Genomic DNA, 27451 nt, shown 5'->3' with positions numbered 1-27451 from the left:
ATTCACTTAAAATGAATATCAAGTTTTTTGTTCATGTATTAACAAAAGTTACATCCAAATTCTAAAAATAGTAGCCAAATGAATGTCTATTTATTCTTGAAATTTATTTCCAAATCTATTAATAATTCAATCTATTAAAAAAAATAAAAAGTCAGTTAATCGAAAACTAAACTTTTAAATACAAGAACCTTAACAATGAAATTTTTTTCTTTCAAAATATTCTAAATATCCGAACCCGACCCGAAATAACCGAACCCGAACTAAAAATACCCGAATCCGAGCCGGAGTTCAGAAATACTCAAACAGGTATTATACTCTTATACCGAAATACCCGAAAATCCGAAATACCCGACCCGAACCCGAACGCTCACCCCTAATTTTTACCGTCACTTTTAAATAGGAAAAAAAACATTTCTAACCTTAATATTAACTTTGACAAAAAAACATTGGTTAACTAATCTAAACTTAGGGTTTTGATTAAACCGGACTTTTTGCTTCTGGACAATAAGTTACTTACGGGAAATCTGGCACAAGCATAAACCGGACTTTTTGTTTCTATCAGAAACAAAACAAGATTTTGGGTTTGTCCAAGGATTTCAAGCACATTTTGGTTTTGATAATCTGGTTACGGTGGATCCAATTGGAACGAGTGGTGGACTAGCTCTTTATTTTAATAATGAGTATCGCATTAAAGTCCTCTATTCTAGTAATCGTATGATCGATGTGGAAGCAGAGGTACTTGGGAAACGTGTTTTTATGACATTTGTATACGGAGAGCCAGTACAAAAACTAAGAGACCAAGTATGGGAACGTCTATCGAGATATGGATCAGCTCGATCGGAACCGTGGTTTATAATTGGAGATTTAAATGAGATAACGGGTAATCATGAGAAAGAAGGAGGCAATATAAGAAGTCTAGAATCATTTGTTCCTTTCAACGATATGATTCGGAACACAGGATTGTTAGAATTACCAGCACGGGGAAACAAAATGTCATGGCAAGGAAGAAGGAATAAAGTTATGGTGAAATGTTGCCTCGATCGTGCACTAGCAAATGAAGACTGGCACACACTATTCCCATGCTCCTATACAGAGTATTTAGGATTGGTGGGGTCTGACCACAGACCTATCGTGGCTTTTCTGGAGGATAAGATTCAGAAACGTAAAGGACAATTTCGGTTTGACAAACGGTGGATTGGTCAGGATGGGTTGATGGACTCCATTGAAAGGGGATGGGAGGCTACATCAAGGAATACTACCGGTGAAAGTTCGAACAATTTTGTCTCAAAGATAATAAGCTGCAGGCATGAGATTTCAACATGGAGAAAAAAATAATCCGCCTTATGGAAAGGAAAAGATTGGTGAGCTCCAGAAGGCTCTAGAAGAGGTACAAACGGATTCTACGAGAACTCAGGAAGATATAATGGATATTACCAGGAAGTTACAAGAGGCATACAAGGATGAAGAAGATTACTGGCAACAAAAGAGCCGGAATATGTGGAACACGGCAGGGGATCTGAACACAAAATTTTACCATGGATTAACTAAACAACGGCGCACCAGAAATAGAATTGTTGGTCTCTACGATGAAAATGGCAATTGGGTAGTTAAGGATCAAGGCCTGGAAAAAGTTGCAGTCGATTGCTTCGATGATTTGTTCCAAACAACTTCACCAACGGAGTTTGGAGGTTTTTTGGAGGAGATAGTACCAACCATCACTCCTCAAATGAATCAGCGGTTAATTAAACCAGCAACGGAGGAAGAGGTGCGACAAGCTTTATTTATGATGCACCCAGAGAAAGCTCCGGGATCGGATAGGATGACGGCCCTGTTTTTTCAACACTCGTGGCACATAATTAAAAAGGAATTATTGGAACTAGTAAATGATTTCATCACTTCTGCTGAGCTGGACACAAGGTTAAATATGACAAATATTTGTCTCATCCCAAAGACGGAGAGGCCAACAAGGATGAAAGAACTAAGGCCCATCAGCCTGTGTAACGTAGGATACAAGATTATTTCGAAGGTCTTATGTCAGAGGTTAAAAGCGTGTCTCCCATCTCTTATCTCGGAAACTCAGTCCGCTTTTGTGGCCGGAAGACTGATTTCTGACAATATACTTATTGCCCAGGAAATGTTCCATGGTTTGAGAACAAACAAGGCTTGCCAAAACAAGTTCATGGCTATTAAAACAGACATGAGCAAAGCTTATGATAGAGTGGAATGAATCTTTATTCAAGAGGTACTAGCAAAAATGGGATTTGATCATGTCTTACTAAACGGTCAGCCGAAAGGGCACATTGTACCACAGAGAGGTCTGCGACAAGGAGATCCTCTGTTGCCTTATCTATTTATACTCTGCACGGAGGCTTTGATAGCAAATATTAAAAAAGCGGAAAGAGAAAAACAGCTGACATGGATTAAGGTGGCCAGGGCATGCCCATCTATCTCACATTTGCTATTCGCAGATGATAGTCTCTTCTTTTGTAAGGCTCAAAAAGAGGAGTGTCAGACAATCCTCCGAATATTGAAGGAATACGAGGCGGTATCAGGACAGCAAATAAACTTTGACAAATCATCAATTCAATTCGGACACAAGATTGAGGAAGCGGACAGATAGGAATTGCGGGATATTCTAGGGATACAAAATCAAGGAGGGATAGGCTTCTATTTGGGCATTCCTGAAAACCTAAGCGGCTCAAAAATACAGGTTTTTGGTTTTGTTCAAGAGAGACTAAATAATAGAGTCAACGGATGGACTTTCAGATTTTTCTCAATGGGAGGGAAGGAAGTGATCATAAAATCAGTGGTCACAGCCTTACCAAATCACATCATGGCCAGCTTTCGTATACCCAAAACTGTTATAAAAAAGCATACGAGTGCAGTAGCTAAATTTTGGTGGAGTCCAGGGGGATCAACTAGAGGTATGCACTGGCAATCATGGGACAAGGTTTGTCTACCCAAGGAAGAAGGAGGCTTGGGTTTCAAAGACTTCACGGATTTTAACACAGCTATGCTCGGAAAGCAATTTTGGAGATTAATAGAGAAACCTCAATCTTTATTCTCCCGGGTTTTCAAAGGTCGATATTTCAGAAACGCATCGCCTTTGGAACCCATCCGATCATACTCGGCGTCTTATGGATGGCGAAGTATTGTTTCTGCTAGATCTCTGGTTAGCAAAGGACTAATCAAAAGGGTGGGATCATGATCATCCATCTCTGTATGGAATGATCCATGGCTCCCATCCACCCGCCCGAGACCAGCAAATAAAAATAACCACAATCTTTACCCAGACCTGATGGTAGACTCACTCATCAATGAGAATTCAAGGACATGGAATATTCAAGCACTTCAGAATCTGGTAGATCCTGAGGATGTAGACATTATTCTAAGTATCCCGTTAAGCAGAACTCTTTTAATGGATCGGGATGGCTGGCACTTTACAAACAATGGGAGATACACAGTTAAAACGGGTTATCAGATTGAAAGAGTGTATCCAGACAAGGAACGAGTCTTATCACAGTTAGGACCATCAATCACACCTTTGAAGGCTTTTTGTTGGAAAATAAAATGCCCACCTAAAATGAGGCATTTTTTATGGCAAATGCTATCTGGATGTTTAGCGGTAATGAAGAATCTCAGTGCAAGAAGAATAAAAGGAGATACTATTTGCACAAGATGTGGAAACCATGAAGAGACAATCAATCATGTATTTTTTGAATGTCCCCCAGCTGTACAAGTATGGGCCCTCTCGAGGATCCCATCAAAAACCACTGAATTTTCCGTGCGACTCATTATTTGCAAATATGGACTATCTATTCTGGCGCGTTCTCCCAGTAGTTGATGATCATCATTTTGCATGGATATTATGGTATATTTGGAAGGCAAGGAATGGAAAAGTTTTTAGTAATTTGAATATTGATCCACAAGATACACTTAAAGTAGCCGAATCTGAATCCCGACTCTGGGCAGAAGCGCAAGCTTCTATTATCTCAGCCGGCAGCCCCATCTCCTGTATTAGTAACACCAGTCCAAACTAATACAGGTAGATGATGTTTTTCAGATGGATCATGGAAAGACAAGGATAAGTTCTCGGGTGAAGGGTGGTACAGTACTCTGCCAGGATTTGAGGGTTTGATGGGAGCAAGAAACACAAGGGCGAGTTTATCTCCACTGCACGCAGAGATTGAAGCTCTCATTTGGTCAATGGAATGTATGAGGAACTTAAGGCAGTACAATGTTACTTTTGCAACGGATTGCTCGCAATTGGTGAAGATGGTTTCGGAACCAGATGAATGGCCAGCCTTTGCAAACTATTTAGAAGATATAAGAAGCCTGAGGAGTAGTTTCAATACTACGGAGATCATTCATGTACCAAGGACGAATAACAAAAAGGCGGACAGTCTAGCACGCAGTGCAAGAAAGCAATCGTCTTACGTCGTTCACATGGATGCGGATCCCCCTGTTTGGTTAACAGAGTCAATATGAGTCTGTAATGCTGCTGACAAAAAAAAATAAAAAACTTAGGGTTTTGAGTTGAGAGGTGGGTACGGTTTAGGGTTCAAAGTTAGGATTTAGAGTTTAGGGTTTAGATTTTAGGTTTTAGGATTTAGGGTTTAGAATTTCAAAAAGTATAATTCGAAAACATAAAAGAATATATATATTTTAAGGGTTTAGAGTTTATAATTGAGGTTTTAGGGTTTAAGGTTTTGAGTTTAAGGTTTTGAGTTTAAGGTTTAGGGTTGAGGATTTAAGGTTTAGGGTTTAAAGTTGAAGGTTTAGGATTAGAATTTTGAAAAGTATATAGAAACAACGATATAAGAATCTTTACGAGTTTAATGAATAATGTATTTTTGAAAATGTTCTTTTAATGGTGGTAAACATAAATAACGGTATCATCACTACAAAAAAATGATTATCTAACATCAGTTATTTTTAATATTTGCATTAGTTATAAATGATGTAATATAAATTTGCATCACTTATTTAAATGACTTTGAAAGTGTGATGCAAATAATTAACATCATTTTATTAAAAACTGATGCAAAAATGATAAATATTTACATCAATTGTTATAAGTGATATTAATATGTATCAATTCAAAGAAATGATATTAAGATTTACATCAATTTTGTAAATGATGTTAGTTTGATATCAATTAAAATAAATGATTTAAATATTATTTACCAATAAATGGCGAAAATTAATATAAATTTCGAATTAAATTTTTAATTATTATATAATTTAAAACCATCGGTTTAATTTTTTTTGTTTATACAATTGGTGGTAAAATAAATTAAATAAGCTCAGTAAATATTTTATTATAATTAAAATTTTAACTTTTTTCCATTGACATACAATATGAAGAACAAGGAAAAAAAGAGGAACAAAAAAAAAGAACATGAATTCAGAGGACAAAACGAATTGTTAAACAAATAACAGAAATCTTCTTCTTTGTATTCATCTTCAATCTCTATTGTTGTTGTAAAACTGAATTGATTCAGTATGTTAAGAGATTCATCAAAACATTCTCCTTTAGACGCATTTCCCATCCCTCAGCCAGCCGTATTTCCCAGAACCTGTTAAGATTTACCATTGAACTAATATAAAAAATCCTTTTAAAACAGTAAACAGAAGAAAATGAATATAATACACAAAAAAAGATTTAGAAGAAGGACAAAAGAAATGTATTATCTTCCCAGAAACTTTTAACAGGTTCGTGTGGCTCCTTTCAGATCCTGCATAAGAAGAAATACAATCATCATCATCATCATCATCATCATCATCATCATCATCATTATCGTGATTTATAAGAAAAAATGCTTAACTCTTTTGACTTCTTTGATAAATCAAATAGTCTGGAACAACAAAATTTAAACTGATAAAAGATTTTAAATTTGAGAAAAAGAGGAACGGATGAATGAGACTCTGAGAGGATCTTGATAGCAAAATAATACTCCCTCTATCCCATTTTAAGTGGTGTTTTAGGATTTTTATTTTGTTCCATTTTAAGTGATGTTCTCACTAATCTAGGTAGAATTTAATATGATTTGAATTTTATGACCAATTATAAAATACTGTATTTTTTTATTATTGGTTAAAATAGTTTTATTTAATGTATTTTTATGTTACTAAGATAAACTACATAAAAGTATGTGTTTTCTTAATCTATGTGCAATAACCTAAAACATCACGTAAAATGGGACAGAGGAGTACTTGTTTTTTTTGTTTAAGATGAAACAGTTATAGAAGATCATGGGTTAATTAAATTAAAACCACAAAAAGTAATTAAAGCTAAAAATAGTAACTACTTCTCGAAAATCTAAATAAAATTTTAATAAGTTTTGTATTAGCATCATTTATTAATGATGCAAGATTTGTATCATTTTAGTAAACAATGTTAACCAAAAAAAACTGATGTATCAGTTAACTAAATGATATAAATTTATATAATAGTGTCATTTTTGTTAAAGTGATACAAACTGATTGAAATTATATCATTTAATTAAACTGATGTTAATTCAAGTAATAATAACATCAATTACTATAACTGATTTTAAACTATGAATATTGGTATCATTTATAAATAAGTAATTTAAACTAATATCACTTATTCTTGTGATACAATTTAAGTGATGCATTTCACCCTTTTTTTTTTGTAGTGCATCAAAATGGTAAAGTTAAAATTTCCCTTACTATTTTTTGCTTTAATTTTTTTTTTTTTTTGTCAACTGATTTATTACTTGAAAGTTACAATGGCTTAGAGCCAGGATATTACATATTGCTGAGAACTTATCCTCGCTCATTTTGCTAACTGATCTACATGTTGAACAAAGTTTCTAGGAGGAGAACTTTTCTCTCTCTTCCCTAACTTTTCTCTCTCGAGCATTTAAAGGCGACTCTGCTATTTCCTCCGACCGACGGCGCGTGCGCGCGCGTTAGAGCGCTCCGTGACCGGACGGCTCGGCGGGACCCTCCTCTCCTTCCCTCTCGTCTTCTCTTTGCTTCTCTGCGTTTCTTCCCACTCTCTCTGCTTTGCTTCAACTTCTAGATCTGGTGGTGCGTCGGCTTCATTCTTCGCTGCAGAGAGGCTCTGTCTCCGGCGTAGATCAACCGGGTTCCGGAGGTTTGGCGCGAGTCGAGTGGTGGTTCTGTCGGAGAAGTCGGCTTTTAGGGTTTCACAAGTGGAGCTTTTTCCCTGTAGAGATGGTGGCGTGTGGAGGCGTTGTTTGGCTCACTCCTCCGACTTTCGTGTGTCTTTGGCTCCGTTTGGTTGGTGGGTGAGTGGTGTTGGAAGAAGACTGGTCTGTTTCATCCTTGGTGTCTCGGAGGAGCGCGGTCTTCTCTTCTCTCGCCGTGTATGCTCTGGAGATTGCTCTATCTCAGAGGCGAGTTAAAACCTCTTGCAGCTGGCGTGTGTTGGGGCTCGGGGTTGGCTCGTGGGGCGCTACTTGGCTGCGATGTCGGAGGTAGTCGTCTATGGCTTCTTCGAGGCGGCTCTGTCTCCCCCGTTCATCCTTTCTTCTCTTCCGGCTCTCTGATTTCAGTAGTGCGATTGGAGCTTTGTCGACTAGCTCAATCGTGCTGTGTTCTATGTTGAGAAGTCTTGCTGGTTCCGTACCACCGAGTTCAGCTTTTTTACGTCAAGGCTTTCCTCACTTCGGTTCTCGGAGAAGGCGTCTGGCGAAGAGTACTGAGCTCTCTCCGGTCTGAGAAAGTTAAGCTCTTCGGTGGTCCAGTCGACTCGGCGACACATCCCGATGCTGTGTGCTTTTGCACATAGTAGTGTTGTTTAGTATTGTCTTGCAGGTCTTGGAGCACTACTGGGTCATTAGCGGCGACCATCTTGTATCCGATTTCTTGCATTTTGGCTTCAGGCTGACGTTCTTTGTGACTGTTTCGCTTGGAGTCTATGGGAGGTGTAGGCGATTGTTCAGGTGGCATTGGAGCGATTTTCACAGGTTTTGTTCTAATCCCATCGTCTATAGTTCCCGCGCGTTTACCGGCAGAGTGGCGATTACAGGTTCTGAGGCGTTCACTAGATGCTAGCTACTCCGGAGATTACACGGATATTCCCGGCATCCTAGGAAACTAGGAGAACCTCACATAGATGTGGTTTAGTCAAAGGTTGAGAACGGCATCTGGTATCTTAGGAATTTCGAGAACGGGTTAGTGGAACGTGCCGGGTTAAGTGGGTGGGCGAAACGATCTTTGTAATTGAATGTTTCTGAGATGTTTTGTTCTAATCAGCCTTGTAATCACACTTTGAATTCCCGTTTAACGGGCAGATTAATATAATTTTCATTTAAAAAAAAAAAAAAAAAAAAAAAAAAAGTTTCTAGGAACATGCTTAAAAGTAAAATTATTCAGTCTAGCTAAAGCAAGGACATCGTGGACTATAGTAGATGCTTCATTCAGTTATTTCTTTTGTTCTCTCTTTGCAATGAGATGTCCAGATTGTTGAATAGCTGCGCCCAATCACCTAAGAACATCACATTCTTATAATGTAGAGCATGTAATTGTTGAACAGCAAGCAAAATAGCCATTGCTTCAGCTTGTAAAGCTGTTTCTGTAGGATCAATTGCTGAGCTACCTTGGATGAGGAGAGTGCCTTCTTTACTATATAAGGACCACCCTATACCTGCTAGTTCATTAGATGTTTTCCAAGATGCGTCAGCAATACAGTAAAGCATTGTATCTTCTCCAATGATGTCGCTGGTGGAATTAGGAAGAGTTGGTTGAGAGGGTAGCTGCGGCTGTTCTTTGAGCTTCATAGCCTCATCCCATAGTTTCTTGTCGATGATCGCTGCATTAATAGTATGGGTAATATGCTCTCTCTTATTTTGGAACAGCAGTTTGTTTCTCATCTTCCATATGCGCCATCCAAGAAGCAATGCTAGGTTATTCTTTGTGTCTCCCATATTCTGTTGCAAGAGTACCTGAACAAAAGAGATGAGATCAAGGTCTTCATCCAAATTTATTGATAGGTCCGTGTGGGAAAGCGTCCAGATTTCTCTAGCAACAGGACATTTAACAAGCATGTGAATTATACTTTCTGCATTTTCCCCACAAGTTTGGCAATCTACAGGAACTTTGCACCCTCTTCTTCTTAGATTATCTGCTACTGGTAAGCTATTGTGAATTAATTTCCACCAGAAATTTTTAATTTTCGGTGGAATATTACATCTCCATAACTTTTGTAGCAATTGATTTCTACTTTGTATAAGAGAAGAGGAAGAAACCTGAGAGAGTTGGTTGGATTGTGCTGTGTCGGATAATCTTTCTTGCTCAGAGTCGATCTGACTTTGGAGATGATAGCCAGATTTGACTGTATATGAGCCTGTTTTGCTGTATCTCCAATATAGTCTATCATCTGAGCCTGTTATGCTTGGTCTGAGACGCATGATTCTTTGAGCATCTTCATAATGGAAAAGATTGTATAATAGGAAAAGATCCTGAACTATTAGCGAAGGAAAGCACTGACTAAAAACTAAAGTTGTAGAAATTTTATTTTCCAAAGCTAACATATTTCTTTTCAAAAAAAAAATTTAATTTTTTGGTATAGATTCATTGAATCTTCAAATTTAAAGCAGACTGTTTTACAAAAATGGATTTAGAAAGAAATATTGCTTTCTAGAACATATAGAGCCTTTGCCAACCATAATTCTACAGCCAAGCTTGTTCAAATCACCACCATTATAACAATTTCAGTTAAGATTCGCTTGATTCAGTTTAGTTTTATTGGGTTTGAATATTTGCCTAACTCTGTAAAAACTGAGGGATGCCAAGTTGATAATAAAGTCTAACATAATCTGTAAGTTTAACATAGAGGAGATTTTGAGTTTTCTTAATTTTGATGAGCACCACAAACGAAAAACCACAAAACTTGATGAATCGTTGAACTAGAGAGCGATGTTGAATCCCGGATGAACTAGGGCTTGTACGAAAGCTTCCATACCTCTCTGACATTTGAGGAGCCATCTGTGACTTCAGACACCAAGGTTGAAGCAAGAACGCCTGCAATTAAATCGATGCAGTGTTAGTAAAACGGGTACCTTACCATTGTAGAGGACGAACAAACAACAATCCTTGCTTTGTATAGAACATTCTTACCGTCTTTCTCAATCATAGACAGGAACTGCCTCGTCCCTCCACCAACCCCGAAATAGTACTTCTTTGCAGCCATGTACACTGCTCCATCAGGATAGGCCAAGCACTGCCAAAAGAATCAAAGAATCAAACCTTGGATGAATCTTTAAGAATGATCATATCTAGGAGACTAGGATAAAACGAGAGTGTACCCTTTTGATCAGTTCATAGAGACTTTTCTGAGCAGAGATGGAATAAATCGTCTCAGCCATTAGAATGATGTCATAACCACCCTTCTTCTCAGTCTCACCATCATTAACTAGTGGAAGAAGCTGATGAACTTCACTCCACTCACCAGCAAAGAAGCGTACTTCTATATCACTATCTGAAACAGACGGAGACTTCTGGGAGAGATTAGCATTCAGATTGGGAATGGTGAGACATCGAAGGACCTCAGCATTAAAGTCCTGGAAATGAACTGCATCCGCACCCTGGACACCAAAAGGAACAAAGATCTAAGAACATGGTTTTAGCCACATTGCATAATAAAAGAGCTGAGAAGAATCAGCTTACCTTGAGACGCGCATAGATTCCTGGAAGTGCATGACCACAACCAAGCTGAAACCATAGATTCAACGACTTAGACGTGAATTACAATAACATGAACATATGATACAGCCTATTCAATGAGTCATCATAGTTGTAATGCAATATATAATATATCTCTCTCTCTTAATATTAAAAAAAAAAGAGGATGAAGAAGCAATGTGGTTACCTCGAGGACCCGTTTTCCAGGGAATGATATGTTCCCAATTTGTGACTCCTTTTCAAGAGCTTTGACAAGATCTATAGATCCTTCCCAAAGCTTAAGCCCACCTATAGAATCGAATAAAGATGAAATGAAACGACGCAAGATCACATGAACCATATCAAGAAGGATCAGTTTACCTTCATATACTCCAGGAACCAAATCCGAATTAGGCAATCCAAAGACCTCTTTAGTGTTCACACGACCCTAATCACCGAAACAGAGACTGAATACATTCACTTCCATATGGACAAGATCATCTTCAATGGTTTAGTATTTAGCTAATTCAAGTAGTATGAGTTGAACAAAAAAAAAGCTGACCTTCAAAAGAGTGACTTCGCCGATATTCACTTTATCTACTGTGAAAGCAACGGAGGAAGACACCTACTGCGACGGAAATCAAGAGCTGGGAAGTTACGGGAGAAGATAAGAGACAAATGAAAGGGACGATACCTCGGAGGAGAATACTTCAACAGGAGGAGGCGGTGGAGGACGAGGTGGCTCTGGTGAATCGAAGAACCCTAAACCTTGGGATGATGACTTATCGTTCGAAGAAGAGAAAAGCTGAAACGTCGCCATCGATGAAAGCTTCGGCAGCAGCTCTTCAACATCAGAGCACAAAGGGAAACAAATAGAACCTCATCGTACCGTCGGTATAACGCTCGATTTAACGGTTCACTAAACCAAGGGAAATTTTCCCATTTACCAAGTTATTACTATCATTATATCATTACTCATGTTTATCTTTACTAAATGACAGATTAACTTCTTTTCATAATTAACTTTTTACTAAGAGCAATTCAAACTTCATTCTAAAACCCACTCCAAATTCCATTTTGCAGTAAAATCATCTTCAAATCTACTCCATTCCAAAACCCAAAATGAAATAACAATTATTCAAAATATCTAGTAAAACAACTTATTACTCCAAAATAAAGTTAATTTTTTTATTTATAAAATAATTTTCTACATTTAAAATTTTTGTTTTTAATAAAATATTATTATAAATAAGTATATTAATATTATTTTACTATATAAATTATAGAATTTACTGTCAAATTTTCTTAATTATATAAACAGCCATCTAATGAACTATTTTATGTAATAAAATATATATATATATATATATATATATATATATAATATAAAAAATAAAAGATCATACATATAAAAGTAAAAGATAAGCACCATACAGAAAAAACATAAAATAAAATTTACAACATAAATAATTACTTAATAATCCAGTAAATCACCTCCGGTAAAAAGCGAGGTTTTTCTCGGAATACTTGGTAACTTCGATTGCATGCACTGGCATGGAAAAATTATTCAACCGCTTGTGTGGGATAATATACTGGTCACAGTGGATCACCGATGATAATTCTTGAAGCCGTTGCTGATCATGATTTTTGGATATAGCATGCATATTTCGTAATGCTGGAAACCAGCGACAATATCAATGTCTTGAGAGTCTTCTCACATTTTCTCTAATCTTGCTCAAAGTGTTGTTCCTCATGTTCATTATAACATACAAGGAAATGAATATAACATCGGCTATTACTTAGCTGATTGTATATATCCAAAGTACTCCACTATATTGCAAACTATTCAAGAACCAATAGGTCGAAAGAAAAATATTTGCTATGCAACAAGAAGCATGTAGGAAAGATTTATAACGCGCAATTGGAGTTCTTTAGTCTCGGTTCGCTATTATGAAAGGACATGTTCGTTTCTAGAAAAAATGTATTCCATGATATTATGACTACATGTATCATCTTAGATAACATGATAATCGAGGATGAACATGATCTCGATGCACCAATTGAAGTTGAAAGAGAAATTCCATCTACAAAAATCGAAATTATAGGAAATAATAATGTGAGATTCCAAGAGTTTTTCCCCATTTTTTTTACTTCGAAATGCATTAGTTGATCATCTGTAGAAAAATTACACTAATTCTAATGAATAATTTAAATTGATGTATTATTGTGTTTAAGCTATGTAATGTAATTTTTAATGTAATAAATATTTCCTTTTTAAACCTTGTCGAGTAATTTTATTTATATAATAAAAAAATAATTTTGGTTAATATTGTATTTAATAGAAATGTTACAAACTGAAAATGAACTGTTTTGTAAATAGTATAAATGAAAGGATATTACTAATTTTTAAATAAATATAAAATATAATATATTTGAAATTGTGACAACCCTTCATGTGGACCTACCGGTCCCGTAGACCTCAGGTTCACAGCCCGGTAGGGCACCAACCCCAACACTTCCATTATAAGCTCTTACTGACTCCATAATTAGCTTGTTTGTGCTCTTGGCATCCCTCAAACCACCCTTTAATTGGTGACAGTTTATCATATGGGAGAATTGTTAAATGGTGGATCTTGGGTTCGAGGGATACCAAGTTTACCAACAACCTAATTATGAGCTCATAATGTAGGGGTTGGGATCGGTGCCCGCAAGGCTGTGAGCCTGAGGTCTGTGGACAGGTAGGTCCACGGGACGGATTGTCACAAAAATATTCAATTTTGAAGTAGAAAATAGAGTAATACATTGGAGCAAAATTCAACTCCATTTTGGAGTAGAAAATAGAGTAATACATTGGAGAGGCTCTAAAGTGGCAAAATATTCTTATACCTTTTCTTTATAGATATATAAATATCAATAATTATTTTTTAAAAAATAATGCTTTTCGAATTATAAATTTTCAAAATTCAAACTTTTTTAATTTTTTTCTTTTTTTCTCTTTTTTTGCAATTCTTCTTAGAAATTCAAAAATTTCTTTTAAATCTATTTCTAAATTGTTTTTTTAATTTTTTAGGTATTTATATATTTATTAAAATTCTAAATCCCACATTCCAAAACTCCACCCCTCAACTCTAAACTCTAAGGGGGGTTATTGGGAGAAGAATTTGTATAGAGTTTGTGAATTTTAAGAGTTGATTGATTTTAAAAGTTATGTGGATTGTGAAAATATATATACATTGACTTATAGAATTTGATCATGATTTTCTTAGATTTGTCTAGCTTTTCATCAACTTGGATTACCAAACGAGGTTTCATTAAAGAAACACACTTGTTATATATAAAGAATAATAACAAAAAAATTTTAAAAAAATATTTCGAATTATAGTTTTCAAATTCTAACATTTTTATAAAATTTTTGTTTTTTTTTAATTTTCTTTTTGAAATTTGAAAATGATTTTCCAAACTATTATAAACTTTTTATTTAAAGTTTTTATATATATAAATTTAATTATATATTGAAAATGATAAACATTATAAATATAAATTATGTTTTCAAAAGTGTAATGGTATACAAAATGTAATGAATTATAGATTTGGACATAATTTGGTAAAAGTTGCACATGGATTTTGAAAATCACATGGATACATATGATATTTTGAAAGTTGAGTCTCATGAATAAAAATGAATAGAATTCATGTCCCAATAACAATAGATTTAGTTAGAATTAGAGAATCTATAATAACAAAACTTTTTGAATAACAATAGATTTTGAAAATTCTTAAACTAATAACAATGGATTCTATTAAGATTTATGAAATCCAAGAACCAATAACAAAGGAATCTCAAAATTTCCAAAATTCATGAAAATTCATCTCCCCCCCCCCCCCCAAAGTCTAAATTAATTAACCATGGGATTAAAAGTATCTATTTACCTCTTTGAAAATGAGGGTAAATGTGGTTAAAATAAACATGAAAAGTGGTATTAGGAATGTGTTATTTTGGCAATTTCTCTTAAACGAATCAGTTATCTATAAATTCGCTTATCAGAGTATTAAATTCATTTGATTCAGTTTAGATTTTTGAATACTTATTTAGTTATTTATTGATATACCATGAATCTGACCTACTTTTAGTCATAGTATATTAGTGTTTTAAGATATATTTAATGTGTATATTTAATCTATTTTGGAGTCTATATAGCATATTTATAGGTTCATGAGCAATTGGAAAAAAGATAGTGATTTTGGAGCATTTTAGAGATTACACCCGAGAAGACCAAATCGACCACCTTAGATCGACACGGAGAGACGCGCGTAGGTCGATACACCTTCAGTGTTATCGATCGATATTAAACCGCATAAGCCCGGATTTTATCCGAGAGACAGAAAACGGAAAAGGTCAGAGGATAAACTTGATGTGGGAACATCTTTCTTCTCTGGTTTTGAGTTCAAAGAGGCGGTGTTACAGTATACTCTGAGAAAAGGTCGAAATATAGAGCAAAATAGGTGGGATAAAACGAAATTTAGCTTTAAGTGTGCGACGAGAGGAAAGTGTAAATGGAGAGTTTATTGTGCTTATGATGAACCCACTCAGAAGTGGTTGGTGAAGACTAGGTACATATGTCATAGCTGTACACCAAACGGAAAGTGCAAAATGCTTAGAAGTCCAGTTATAGCAAGGCTGTTCCTTGATAAACTGAGGGAGGATGGTAATTTAATGCCTGAGAAGATTCAAGAGATTATTAAAGAGAAGTGGAAGCTAATAGCTTCAAGGAATCAGTGCCAACGAGGAAGGACTTTGGCATTGAAATGGCTTCACAAGGAGTATGCAGACCAATTTGCACATCTTCGAGGTTATGTGAGTGAGATTGAAAGGACCAATCCAGGTACGAGTGTAGTCCTTGAAACTATCCCTAATGCTGCTGGGAAGATATGTTTGATCGGTTCTATGTTTGCTTCGAGAAGCTTAGAACGTTGTGGAGTGGAACTTGTAAACCTATTATAGGTCTTGATGGAACATTTCTAAAGCAAGAAGTGAAAGCCATATTACTTACTGCTATAGGACATGACGAAAATAACCAGATTTATCCGTTTGCTTGGGCTCTGGTACAAGGTGAGACAACCACATGGCTCTGGTTTATCAAGCAACTCAAACGGGATCTCAAGCTAGGAGATGCAGAGAAATTTGTTCTTCTATCCGACAGCTCAAAGGTAAGAATTCAACATTTAAATACATTTTTTGTCTTATATCAATTATGAGTGTCTGAAGCTTTATAATTGTGACATTACATGGTCTCATAAGCGCCATTGAATCCGAGTTACCAAAGGCTGAGCATAAAAGGTGTGTTAAACACATTGTTGAAAACCTGAAGAAGAAGCACAAGAAGAAAGATCTTTTGAAACTCATGGTATGGAATCTAGCTTGGAGCTACAATATCACTCAGTTCGAAGAGCAACTCACGAAGATGCAGGACTATAGCATGTCACTATACGATGATGTTATGAAACTGGAGCCGAAGAAATGGTCCCTGCCATACTTTAAACTTGGAAGCTGTTGTGAGGACGTTGATAACAATGCCACTGAGTCATTCAACGCCACCATTGTCGGAGCTAGAGCTAAGGCGGTTGTGCCTATGTTGGAGACCATCCGAAGGCAAACCATGATCAGAATTGCAAAGAGAAGAAAAAAAGTCTCTTAGGCGCCAGCAGAGGTTTACAAAATATGTGGTGAAAATGCTTGAGGAGGAGAAAGAAGATGCTGACAAGTGTATAACGACTCCTGGAACTCATGGTGTGTTTGATGTACGTCTTTCAGGACAGACATATGACGTTAACACTAATAGGATGACGTGTACGTGCGGGAAGTGGCAGATAACTGGTATACCATGTGAGCATGCGTATGGGGCGATGATAGATGTGGGCTTAAATGTTGATGACTATGTCTATGAGTTCTTCTCCACGTATCTATGGCAACAAACTTGTGGTGAGTCCATCAGCACGGTTAGAGGTCCACGTTTCTGGATGAAAAAGGATAAGTACAAGTTGGTTGTAGAAGCACCTGAGCCTGCACTTCCTGGTAGGAAGAAAAAAAATAATTAAGAAAAAGAAGTTCCCGAGATTCAAAGGTAAAAATGAATCTCCAAGGAAGAAGAAGAAGAAGGCAGTATAGACTCTTGGAAGGAAAGGTCGCACCATGCATAGTTCTAAATGGGGAGAAGCTAATCATAATGCAGCAGGATGCAAGATACACCCGAAGAAAAAGATCAAGAAAGAACCCAAGGAGAAAGTATATTTACTGTTTTACTTGTACTCGTTTACTTGTTCTCGTTTTGGTACTGCTTTCTAACCATTTTATCTTTGTTGTAGGAACAAGGAAGCAAGTCTTTGTTGGTACAACAGTCTCAAACAAGTGAAGACTAAGGAGGAAGATGCAGTCTCTATGCAGTTATGCTAGTACAAGTTGTTTTGTCACTGTTTTTTTCAACTTGTAATAATTCTAAGATGCGGTTATGCGGCTATGGATGTTTTCTCACTGTTTTTTTTCACCGTCTCTATGCGGTTATGCGGCTATGGATGTTGTTTTTCTCTTGTTAAACAGAATGTTGTTTGTGTTTCAAAAAAAAGTGTTGTTATGTGTTTTAAATCTTCGATTCAGTGTGTTTGTACTACTTATTTTGTTAAGAGATGATGATTAACATGTGACAAACACAAAATAATAGCTTAGAGATTTGAAACACAGATAATAACTTAAGGTTTGAAACACAGATAATAGCCTTAACATCATTCCCAGTCACACAATTACAACATTATCCATTAATCTTCTCTATTATAGAGCTTTCCACAAAACCATCCAATGGTTCCAATGCATCCATAGAAACGCCATCATCTTCCATTTCTGGACATCATCTTCAAACCTCTTCTGTTGCACATGAAGCATACGGATCTGATCAAGGAACGCCTCATCCTCCCATTTGAAGAGATGATGATCTTCATGTTTTCTCTGCAACAAAAGCAAACAATTTGTCAATCATACACACCTCATCTAATCATGTGAATCCACATTCTGTTTACATGTCTAGCGACTACACACCGATAGAATCTTCGGTACGGGTTTTCATTCGTTTTGGACACAAACGTGTCGATCTCTCTCCCACACCAACAGCCTGTCGGAACTCCATTAGTCTATCGCCTAGAAGTCGAATCGTGATTACTCATCCCTTCAAACGAAACTCAATTCGATTCCTAAACCCTTCTCCCAAACTCAGACGAAGAACTTTTTTCACGAAAACCCTAGAGAATCGTCGAACCCTAAGCCCCAATTTCTTTTTTTTTCTATCGATTTGTGTTTGTGTCTGGTTTTTTTGTCCAAAATATTTATTGGCTTTAAAGTCGGGTTAGTCTTAATCGGGTCGCTCACTGGGCAATCGTTTTTCATTAAACGCGTTTTAGTTATTAAATGTGATTTGTTTAATCTGTTCCAAATTGTGGATAATTGATAAAAAAAATTAGTTTAAGAAACCAATTGATGAGCCGAAAAGTCTGGGTAGAACGAGTGTTGGTGCATATAGTACAGGGGGTCAATTGACGCCAGTCCGATATTATATTATACTTTTATATATATTCTTATTTGAATTACATGAAATATTAATTTGTATTAGAAACACCTGTGTAGAGTAACAAAAAAAAACTCATATTTATAAAATATAAAATGCAATTATTTAAAAATAGAAAATTATTATTTTATAATTTTAATTATATATTTCAAAACAGAAAATTACTATTAATTTTAACTTTATTGAAAAATAATAATCATTGAAACATTGTATTTATACAAATGTAATATATTTTTAATATATGTGAGCAAGTCAAAAATATTATACAAATTAAGTCAACTGAAATTCATCGTTTTAATATATGTGAACAAATCAAAAATATTATACAAATTGAGTCAACTGAAATACAGATTAGTAAAAATGTAGCAGAATGAGGTATTAATAAAAAAAAAATGAAAAAGGTGTTTATTTATATATTTACGGCCATCTAGAGAGCTTCCCCCATCACCATCCTTCCTGCTCCTTCCGATTAGATCCATAGATGAACGGCGCATTAGGTAACTCATCCGCATCCGTTAACAACGGTGGCGGCGGAGATGGAGCAGGAGGACCGGCACCTTTCTTGGTAAAGACGTACGAGATGGTAGATGATTCGTCGACGGATGAGATTGTATCGTGGAGCTCCAACAACAACAGCTTCATCGTCTGGAACCACGCGGAGTTTTCACGCCTCCTTCTCCCTTCCTACTTCAAGCACAACAACTTCTCTTCCTTCATCCGTCAGCTCAATACCTATGTGAGTCATCGCTAAAATTGAAGTTAGGGATTTCGATTTCGATTATTAGAATGTGTTCTTGTTAATAGGGATTCCGGAAGATTGATCCGGAGAGGTGGGAGTTTTCAAATGATGATTTTATCAAAGATGAGAAGCATCTTCTCAAGAATATCCACAGGAGAAAGCCTATCCACAGCCACAGTCACCCACCTGTTTCGTCCGTGGATCAAGAAAGAGCCGCTCTGCAAGAGCAGATGGACAAGCTTTCACGTGAAAAAGCCGCCATCGAAGCTAAGCTTTTGAAGTTCAAACAGCACAAGTCAACAGCAAAGCATAACCTAGACGAAATGGCTGAACACGTTGACCATATGGAGAAGAGGCAGGAGAAGCTGATGAGTTTTCTGGAGACGGCGATGCGGAATCCCACTTTTATCAAGAACTTTGGCCGTAAAGTCGAGGAGCTGGATGTTTCAGCTTACAGCAAAAAGCGAAGGCTCCCTCAAGTTGAGCAATCAAAGCCGCCTTCTGAAGATTCCCATTTGGATGATAATAGCAGTGGTAGCTCGAGACCTGAGTCTGGAAACATTTTCCATCAAAACTTCTCTAGTAAATTGAGATTAGAGCTTTCTCCAGCCGTTTCGGATATGAACATGGTTTCACACAGCATACAAAGCTCCAATGAAGGAGCGAGTCCCAAGGGTAGTGATCCAAAAACTACACAAACAAGAAGAGAAGGTTTACCGTTTGCACCTGAAGCACTAGAGCTTGCGGATACCGGGTCATGCCCTGGGATATTACTGTTAAATGACAAAACAATAATGGAGCCCTTGCAGCAGATGATAACTTCTTCAGAGGAGACTGACGGTAGCTTTTCATGTCATTTAAACCTTACCTTGGCTTCTGCTCCATTACCAGACAAGACAGCTTCGCAGATAGCTAAGACGACTCATAAAAGTCAAGAGACTGGAAGAGTTACTGAGTTAAACTTTAACTCAATAGAAACAAGTGCAGCAAGTGAGAAAAACCGAGGTCAACAAGAAGTTGCAGCTGGAGGAGGTAAACAAGCAAATGCAGCACCTCCGGCTAGGGTGAATGATGTATTCTGGGAACAGTTCCTAACAGAAAGGCCAGGGTCTTCAGATAACGAGGAGGCAAGCTCCACTTATAGAGAAAACCCATGTGAAGAGCCAGAGGAGAAAAGAAACGGGCATGTGATGTCACGTAATACAAAGAATATCGAGCAGCTGACCCTGTAACGAAACAAGACCGGTAATACATCCTTAAGCTTACTCCTTTGTTTGGTTCCTTGTACTAGTTGTTTGATGGATATGCTAGCTTTCTTGATACTTGCATGATGTTGCGCAACTATTTGGTTGTCTAGGTAGGCATTGTTGACAAATTCTTGTATCAGAACTTTGCATATGCATCCCTATTCTGTTTGGAAATCATCACACATTGATTAGAAATGTGTAACGCTGTACTAATTAGAACTTAGTATTGTTAATTAAACTCAGCAGGTTGTCATCTTACTCAATACGGTGGAACTGTAACCAGTTTATGCCAATGTAATCTTGGGAACTCACCCATTTGTTTTTTTCTTCCAGGTCATATCAACGATAATAGTCTGTGGTACTGGTAAGTATTGAAACATTGGACTGAAACAGCGTCTAAAGAGTAAGTAGCCTTGCATAAACGTATGTATCCTCACCTTTTTTGTTTGTTTCGACACTTGTAATTGACTGTAGATTTAAGAAATATTGACTTATTAGTTTTGTAACATTCTTTGCTCTTTTGCAATTCTCACGCAACGTTGGCATTTCCTCAACAACTAAAGCGATACACGCTAAAAGTTGAAGACCAGACTTTGTTTAAAAGTACAAGGGAAGATCTCAAAAATGATGTATACAGTAATCTCTGAAAGCTATCTTGATTTTTCAGTATAAAGATAATAAATTTAAGGTCACCACCACCATCCTGGGATGCTTTCAAAAGTATCACCTGGATTCTAGTCTCCTTGACTCTCGTTTTGCTCTCTTTGTCAATTACCTTAGTTAGATACCAAAGTGAGTGACAAATTATTGTTTTCCCACTACGATTGATATCCACAGCGATATTATCTTTTCTGTGCCCACACTATGATTGTACAAATCTTTCAGGCTCCTGAAACTGTACAATTAGGTAGATAAAGTACAAAGTCAAATCATCTGCTAAATCCACAAATGATATAAGCTAAACAAAACACACCCAAATCCACCTTAAGGCATTTCTCTACAACATGCAACACATGTTTCTTTCAGTGCTCCTTCCATTTCGACTTTCTTCATTGTGTAAGCAAACACTGCTGTATCTCATGGAACATTCTCTTCAGTTATCAACAACAAACTTAAGATACTTAAGTTGTGCTTAAAAAATAATTAATAAATTATTTTAAAATATTACATCATACTAGCAATAAAATAATTATAATTTACCATTAAAAATTATCAAAATATTATAATTATTATTTCCAAATAAAATAAAGTAACATGTTCTTGATTATTATTTTTTTATAAAAGAACTTATGTTATAGTAAAGTATAAATCACAAATATACACAAAATAAAAATATTTAAAATTGGAAACTAATTAGAAAAAAATTCCTATATAGATTATTTTAATTTTTAAAACTATATAACTATTATTTTCTGTTTGTTTATTAGTTATTAAATATTGTTTGGATGAAGAATTTTTTTTCAAAAAAATAATTGTTAAAAATATGTGAAATTATATTTTACAATTGTTTTTCAAAATTTATAGAAATAAAATTAATAACAAATAAATATGTACATTTTTATATTTTATTATTTAAATGTATTAAAACATTAAGGTTGTTAAAAGAAACTAAAAATATTTTAACTTGTTTTTCAATTATTGAATTTTTAAAATATAAATTTTACTATAGTTTTCAAATATATATATATATATATATATATTATATATATAACATACATATGCATTTAACTAGTGTTGATATATTATATTTATATATTTACAAAAGAAGTTTTCGTTACACATTTCTAAAAACCAACAAAACATGGATTTTGGTTTTTCATTGAAAACTTGGTCAAACATCTAAAAATGGACGAAAAAGTAGTTTTTGAAAATAAAAACCAAGAACCAATCTACAAACAGAAACAATCAACCTATAAATAGAAAGAAGATACTACCTTTTTGCATAGCCAACCAATAGTAGGTGTACTATTCCATCAAGATCTATCATATAGAGTAATAACGAGAGGTGGGCACGGAGCGGATATCCGGAACTTTAAGAACATCCGTGATCCGATCTGTTCTATATGAATAATCTATTTTTGATCTGATCCGATCTGTAATTTTCCAGATATCTGGTATTACGGATATCCCAAAAAATCAATATATTTTAGCGAATATCTGATTCGATCTGTTAATCCGGTAAAAAAATAAATTTTTTTTTTGAAAAATATTAAAAGAGAAGGAATTTTTAATATAAAATAATAATATTTCATTACAACAATCTTAAAATTACATACTTTTAAAAATTTAATGACCAAATAATTATTTTAGTGAATAAAATAACTAAAAACTATATAAAGATATTAATTATGTAAATTTTATATATACATATATATGCATATGTACATTACGGATCGGATCGGATATCTGTTTTTTTTAAATGAGTATTTGTGATTTGCTCTTTAATTGACAAATATTTAGTTTTAGTATTTGCTTCGATTCGTAAAGTTAATGATATTCAGATTTTTTCGGATTGACTCAGAACGAATAACGGATCGAATCAAATTTAGTGTCATGGTCAAAAAAACCGCCGGTGTGGCAAATCCATTTTTGTCTCATAAGAAATCATAAACCGGTTAGATAAGTCATATTATGGTAGATTGTATAATCCGCCTCTAGTAGGATATAATATTCTAGTAGAAAACAAAATATTATCTTCATAGATTATTGGTACATAGGCAGATTTTATGATTCCGTGTTAGTAGATATATAGGAAACATTAGTTCATGAAATCTACCGTAGCTCAAATCTTAAAGAAAATTGTAGTCAATTCATTCTATAGTGATAGAATGATTTTCACTTGGTAGATTTCAGGGTCTACGAGCAGCAGACATATATGTAATTAACTGAAACTACAATTTACATATTCGTAGATAGTAGATTTTCTTTTATGTTTTCTGTAGATCAAAAAATGAAATTGTATTCCACTAATATTTAGTCAACCAAATTTTTTTTATATGATTACTTCGTTTTATGTACATTTTGTATATTTTTCATATTTTTTTGATTCTTAAAATAATTGATATGAATTTTGAAAATTAGTCAAGGATATTTGAATACAAAATAGACCAAAAAGAGATTTATGACAAATGGACAATGTAGCTGTTTTTTCTATTTCGTTTTGGCAATTTTCTATTATTTATTAGCCATAGGCATACATCATTTTGACTTTTGATTTTTTGATAATCTAGTTATTTCACCAATTCCTAAAGTTCTACTTCTCGTTCACTTGCATACCGACCTGTGATTTGGCGATCTAGACATAATATATTAGAGGGTAGAAAACTACCCGGTTTTTCTAATTTTTGTTTTTCCAAACTCTAATTTATAAATCGATTGCTTTGTAAATGACATTATTATATATTTCAATAAAAATAACTAAGTAGATGATGGAGACGTCAGACTTTAAAGCAATCAATTTTTTTCGTTAAAAATAGAATCACTACACATGTTATAATCCGTAAAAGACAAAGTATCTACAAGTATACTTTCATCTAATATATCAGGGGCTTGATAATGTAAATATAGTGAAAAATAAGAGGTAACTAGATCATGACCCGCTCGACCGAGCGGGAGTCATTTTTTTTTATCTTTGTTTTACTAAATGTTATACATGATCGCCAATGTGTATTAATATAAAATTTTGATAAATAACAATGTGTACTAATGTGTTTAAATAAGCAATGTGTTTAATTACTAAATTTGATTTTTAAATTTTATGATAACGTAAAGTAGATATTTTCTGTATTATTTAAAATATATAGTGCTATATATTTTGTATTTTCAACATTTATCATACAAAACTTACATTGGGGTATTATTTATATGAAAATATGTGTAACATAATATATTTATATATTATATAAACATATGCACACCCGCACGGGTTTTATTTTTAAAATGTATTCTATATTGTTTAGTTTTATGTAGTATCGAGTTTGTATAATTCAATTTTGTGTTTAAAGAACAATATCAAAACTGTTTTTCGTATGTAAAAATAACATTTTGCAAGCGCGAGTTGTGTCTTTTTATTGTAACACAAAATTTTATATAAAACTTATGTTTTTTTGTACATTACGAAATTTAATTTTTTAAAATAATTATTACGTAATTTCAGAGTGAATTTTTTCTCTAAGGTCTAATATATTTTGTGTGTAATGGTTCAAAGCATTTTCGATATATATTATATTTCAGTTTGGTTTGTTTTTAGTATTACTGTATAAGTATAATACTATACAATATTACTATATTCTATACAATGTATGAAGCTATGTGTTATTTGTTTTAAAAAGTAGATTAGGCCCAATGTAGTTATAAGAATAGTCATATCTTAACTACGTGTCAGTGGTCAAGTGGTATGTGCTCCCTCGTGTTGTCCGCAAGGTCGAGGGTTCGAGGCTACCTCTTGCAGATTTGTGGTGATTATCTTGAGGAACCTTTGGGCCCAATACGGAGAAGCCCAGATCTGCTGCGCGTGGCCACTGGTGGCTTAACATGGGGTGATCACCAGCCCTCCTGGATGTCTTCGGCGGGCTCTCTGGCGGGCAATGCCCAGATTTCCGAGACGGTCATTAGGCGCTAGTCGGATTCCTCTCGAGGTATTCGGATACCAGGGTCATCAAAAAAAAAAAATAGTCATATCTTTATGTATGTATCTATGACTTATCTACCTAATGTTATTCGTACTAATAAAATTAATATGGCTAATGAAAATATACTGATCAATTTAAAATGAATTGTATAGGGTAATTATAGAACGATTAATATTTTTTAGTATTCTTAGTATATATCTTATTTAAATCGACATGTAATAAATGTAAAAATCATATATGGAATATTGACAAAAAGAAGAATTGTATTTAAAGAAATACATCAATGCAAAGTTAGACTATGGTACATATTATATATAAAGAATGAGACATTTAATTTAAATATATGAGGTTCACTTTTAAAAATCCACCTATAAGAAGTTGTAATGTTCCTGTTTTAATAAGATAGATAGATCTAATAGATTAGATTTCGAAAATCTCTTTTCTCTCAGTCTTATCACAATGAAAGACATTGAAATGATATAAGATCTTTCCTGGAATCTTTGTTCAATTTCATCTTCTTCCTTCCGCTTGTTTAGACACATTTTGAATCGTTCATCATTCATCTGTTTATTCATGGCGTTATGTTTTTTCATATTTTTTCCTGGATTTGAGCATCAGTCTCATCATTTCGTCTTGGATTTCTCTGTTTTAAGTTCAATCTCAATTCAAGTTTGATTCAATTCAATTTTGTTAGATTCCTTTTATGTAGTTTACTTTCCGATTGCGTTTCCTTCTGATCGAGCTTTGTTTTTTCAATCTATACAATATTCTGATTGTGTTTCGTCTTGTTTACAATCTGTTTTAATCATGTTTCAAGTTTCTATCTGATTGAAAAATTTAATGTGTTTATTCAGCAGTGGTATTTGCGGATTTCTTCTGTTTGATTTCGCGTTTGTGCAATTTATCCAATCAGAGTTGATCTATCATAGTCAGAGTTGACTATTTATTTTGGATCAGAGTTCATCCGTGTCCATATTTCTTGAGCTGGATTGTGTTAAAATTATATTGATATGATAAATATACCTTCGACAATGTGTAATTTTGTCGAGTCTTATACACTTTCAGAAGAGTCACTTGTTGGTCACAAGTTGTTTAGATTGTAATTTACTCTTTTTGTTATCTAGGATTTTGATTGTGAAGGGGAATTGAAGCCTGAGTAGACCGAGCAGCTGTCCACTTCTCCTTCTTCACCAAGTTATGCTGCCTTGGCATTTGTACCCAATCAAAGACGGTAGGACGATCCTGCTGTATCCTAGCTTTTATCGCCAGAGAAGGACAATGATCTTTTTCATGAATGAGCATGCCACAAATGGAACAATGCTTAAACAACATCTCATACTTGATTTCGACTGTAATCTCATCACCTTCTGGAGATTCAGCCTTTCTAGTGAATTTTAAGGGCCTGCGAGTATAAACAACGATGAGTATTATTAATATAAGGGATAATTGGAAATTTTCAAGTTCGCCCTAGGAAACCTCTCAGGTCCGAGTCCCGATGTGCGCCGCTTGGATGGATCTCCTCCGCTCTGCCTAGCTCTCCACCCCCTGAAGCAGCCCCTCCCCTCCTTCGTGATGATGATGGTGACTGCTCCTCTCTGTCCGCTGTCCAGGCCTCTTCCTCCGCTGTGGCCCCGGCCTCCTCCAGATCCACCGCCGTACCAGGAGCCCGATGGATCTCCTCCGCTCCTCCACCCCCTCCACCTCCGCCTAGCTCTCCACCCTCTCCACCTCCGCCTAGCTCTCCACCCTCTGAAGCAGTCCCTCCCCCCCTCCGTGTTGATGATGGGGTCTGCTCCTCGTTCGCTGGCGTCTCCCTCTACCGTCCTTCCGCCAGAACCACCGGACCCTCTGGATATACCTGCGGCGTTTGTCCCTTTTCGCTTCTACTTCACCTCTACCAGTATCTCTCAAGCCAAGACCCGAATATCAGATCTCGATTTTCCAACTCCGACGCTTGAGTCTCGAAGCTGCGACGCTCCCATACATCTCCTCGTGCTTTTACCCAGATCTCAACTCTTAAGCCTCTACCCAGGATGGCTATAAAGACTGGTGATGGTGATGGTCTCCTAGTGTCTACAAGTGACACTCTGTTCGCCTACGAGCTCCATTCTCCTGTGATATACAGGTTTATATTGGGTTGTGTCGATGACATTCCCTTCGCCTACGGGCTTTTTTCTCCTGTGATATACATGTTACTACTACTATTTGGGGGTGTTGACTGGCCTTCAATCAGGTCTTGTTTCGACCTCCCTACCACTCTTCCTTTTGAGGTAGAAGAGAAAATCATAGTCACTTTTACTCCGATGAATATGGATGGTGCGGGTTATGATTTCCCGCTTGTCCCTCATCTGAATCAGTCTTATCTCCTAATATTTCCTCCTATAGAGAGTGAAATGGATGAACAAGTTTCGTTGGTATTGCAAGGATCTTCCTCCCTTCGAATGCTCTCCTCTGCGTATGGTGCAGTGGGTGTGATCTCACGGGTTACACTAGATGCGGTCTTGGAAGAAGCTTATGATGTTGTGATACGATTTCATTTGGTTTCTGTTTGGGACTTGTATCACCTTT

At 35.6% G+C, this 27451-nt stretch overlaps 4 protein-coding genes across 5 annotated transcripts; 2 read left to right on the top strand and 2 right to left on the bottom strand.

The window, feature by feature from the left end:
* The first annotated feature begins 714 nt into the window (after positions 1-714).
* Positions 715-2227, top strand: LOC130511383 (uncharacterized). The gene is made up of 2 exons (XM_057008346.1): positions 715-1261; positions 1305-2227. Exons 1-2 carry the CDS (start codon positions 715-717, stop codon positions 2225-2227), a joined length of 1470 nt encoding a protein of 489 aa, XP_056864326.1.
* Positions 2228-5301: 3074 nt separating this feature from the next.
* On the bottom strand, positions 5302-9664 carry LOC108855464 (uncharacterized). 2 transcript variants are annotated; one of them, XM_018629300.2, is made up of 3 exons: positions 9243-9664; positions 8642-8939; positions 5302-5738 (listed from the first exon to the last, which is right to left on the bottom strand). In XM_018629300.2, exons 1-3 carry the CDS (start codon positions 9525-9527, stop codon positions 5590-5592), a joined length of 732 nt encoding a protein of 243 aa, XP_018484802.2. In that variant the 5' UTR covers positions 9528-9664; the 3' UTR covers positions 5302-5589. The 2 variants fall into 2 exon arrangements, with proteins under 2 accessions (XP_018484802.2, XP_018484801.2); XM_018629299.2 differs by lacking the exon at positions 5302-5738 and having other exon boundaries at positions 7697-8939.
* A 125-nt stretch (positions 9665-9789) lies between these two features.
* Positions 9790-13200, bottom strand: LOC108851142 (uncharacterized). Its single transcript, XM_018624558.2, has 9 exons — positions 13122-13200; positions 11351-11535; positions 11219-11281; positions 11038-11104; positions 10865-10965; positions 10663-10707; positions 10302-10580; positions 10114-10216; positions 9790-10017 (listed from the first exon to the last, which is right to left on the bottom strand). Exons 1-9 carry the CDS (start codon positions 13198-13200, stop codon positions 9932-9934), a joined length of 1008 nt encoding a protein of 335 aa, XP_018480060.1. The 3' UTR covers positions 9790-9931.
* A 5479-nt stretch (positions 13201-18679) lies between these two features.
* Positions 18680-20760, top strand: LOC108855836 (heat stress transcription factor A-5). The gene is made up of 3 exons (XM_018629750.2): positions 18680-19002; positions 19071-20250; positions 20586-20760. The coding sequence occupies exons 1-2, from the start codon at positions 18748-18750 to the stop codon at positions 20235-20237; spliced, it is 1422 nt and encodes a 473-aa protein (XP_018485252.1). The 5' UTR covers positions 18680-18747; the 3' UTR covers positions 20238-20250; positions 20586-20760.
* The last annotated feature ends 6691 nt before the right edge of the window (positions 20761-27451 follow it).

Source organism: Raphanus sativus, chromosome 4 (assembly GCF_000801105.2).
Source record: "Raphanus sativus cultivar WK10039 chromosome 4, ASM80110v3, whole genome shotgun sequence".
NCBI classification, from domain to species: domain Eukaryota; kingdom Viridiplantae; phylum Streptophyta; class Magnoliopsida; order Brassicales; family Brassicaceae; genus Raphanus; species Raphanus sativus.
Note: the sequence above shows the minus strand (reverse complement) of the source record. Positions and strands in the feature narration are given on the sequence as shown.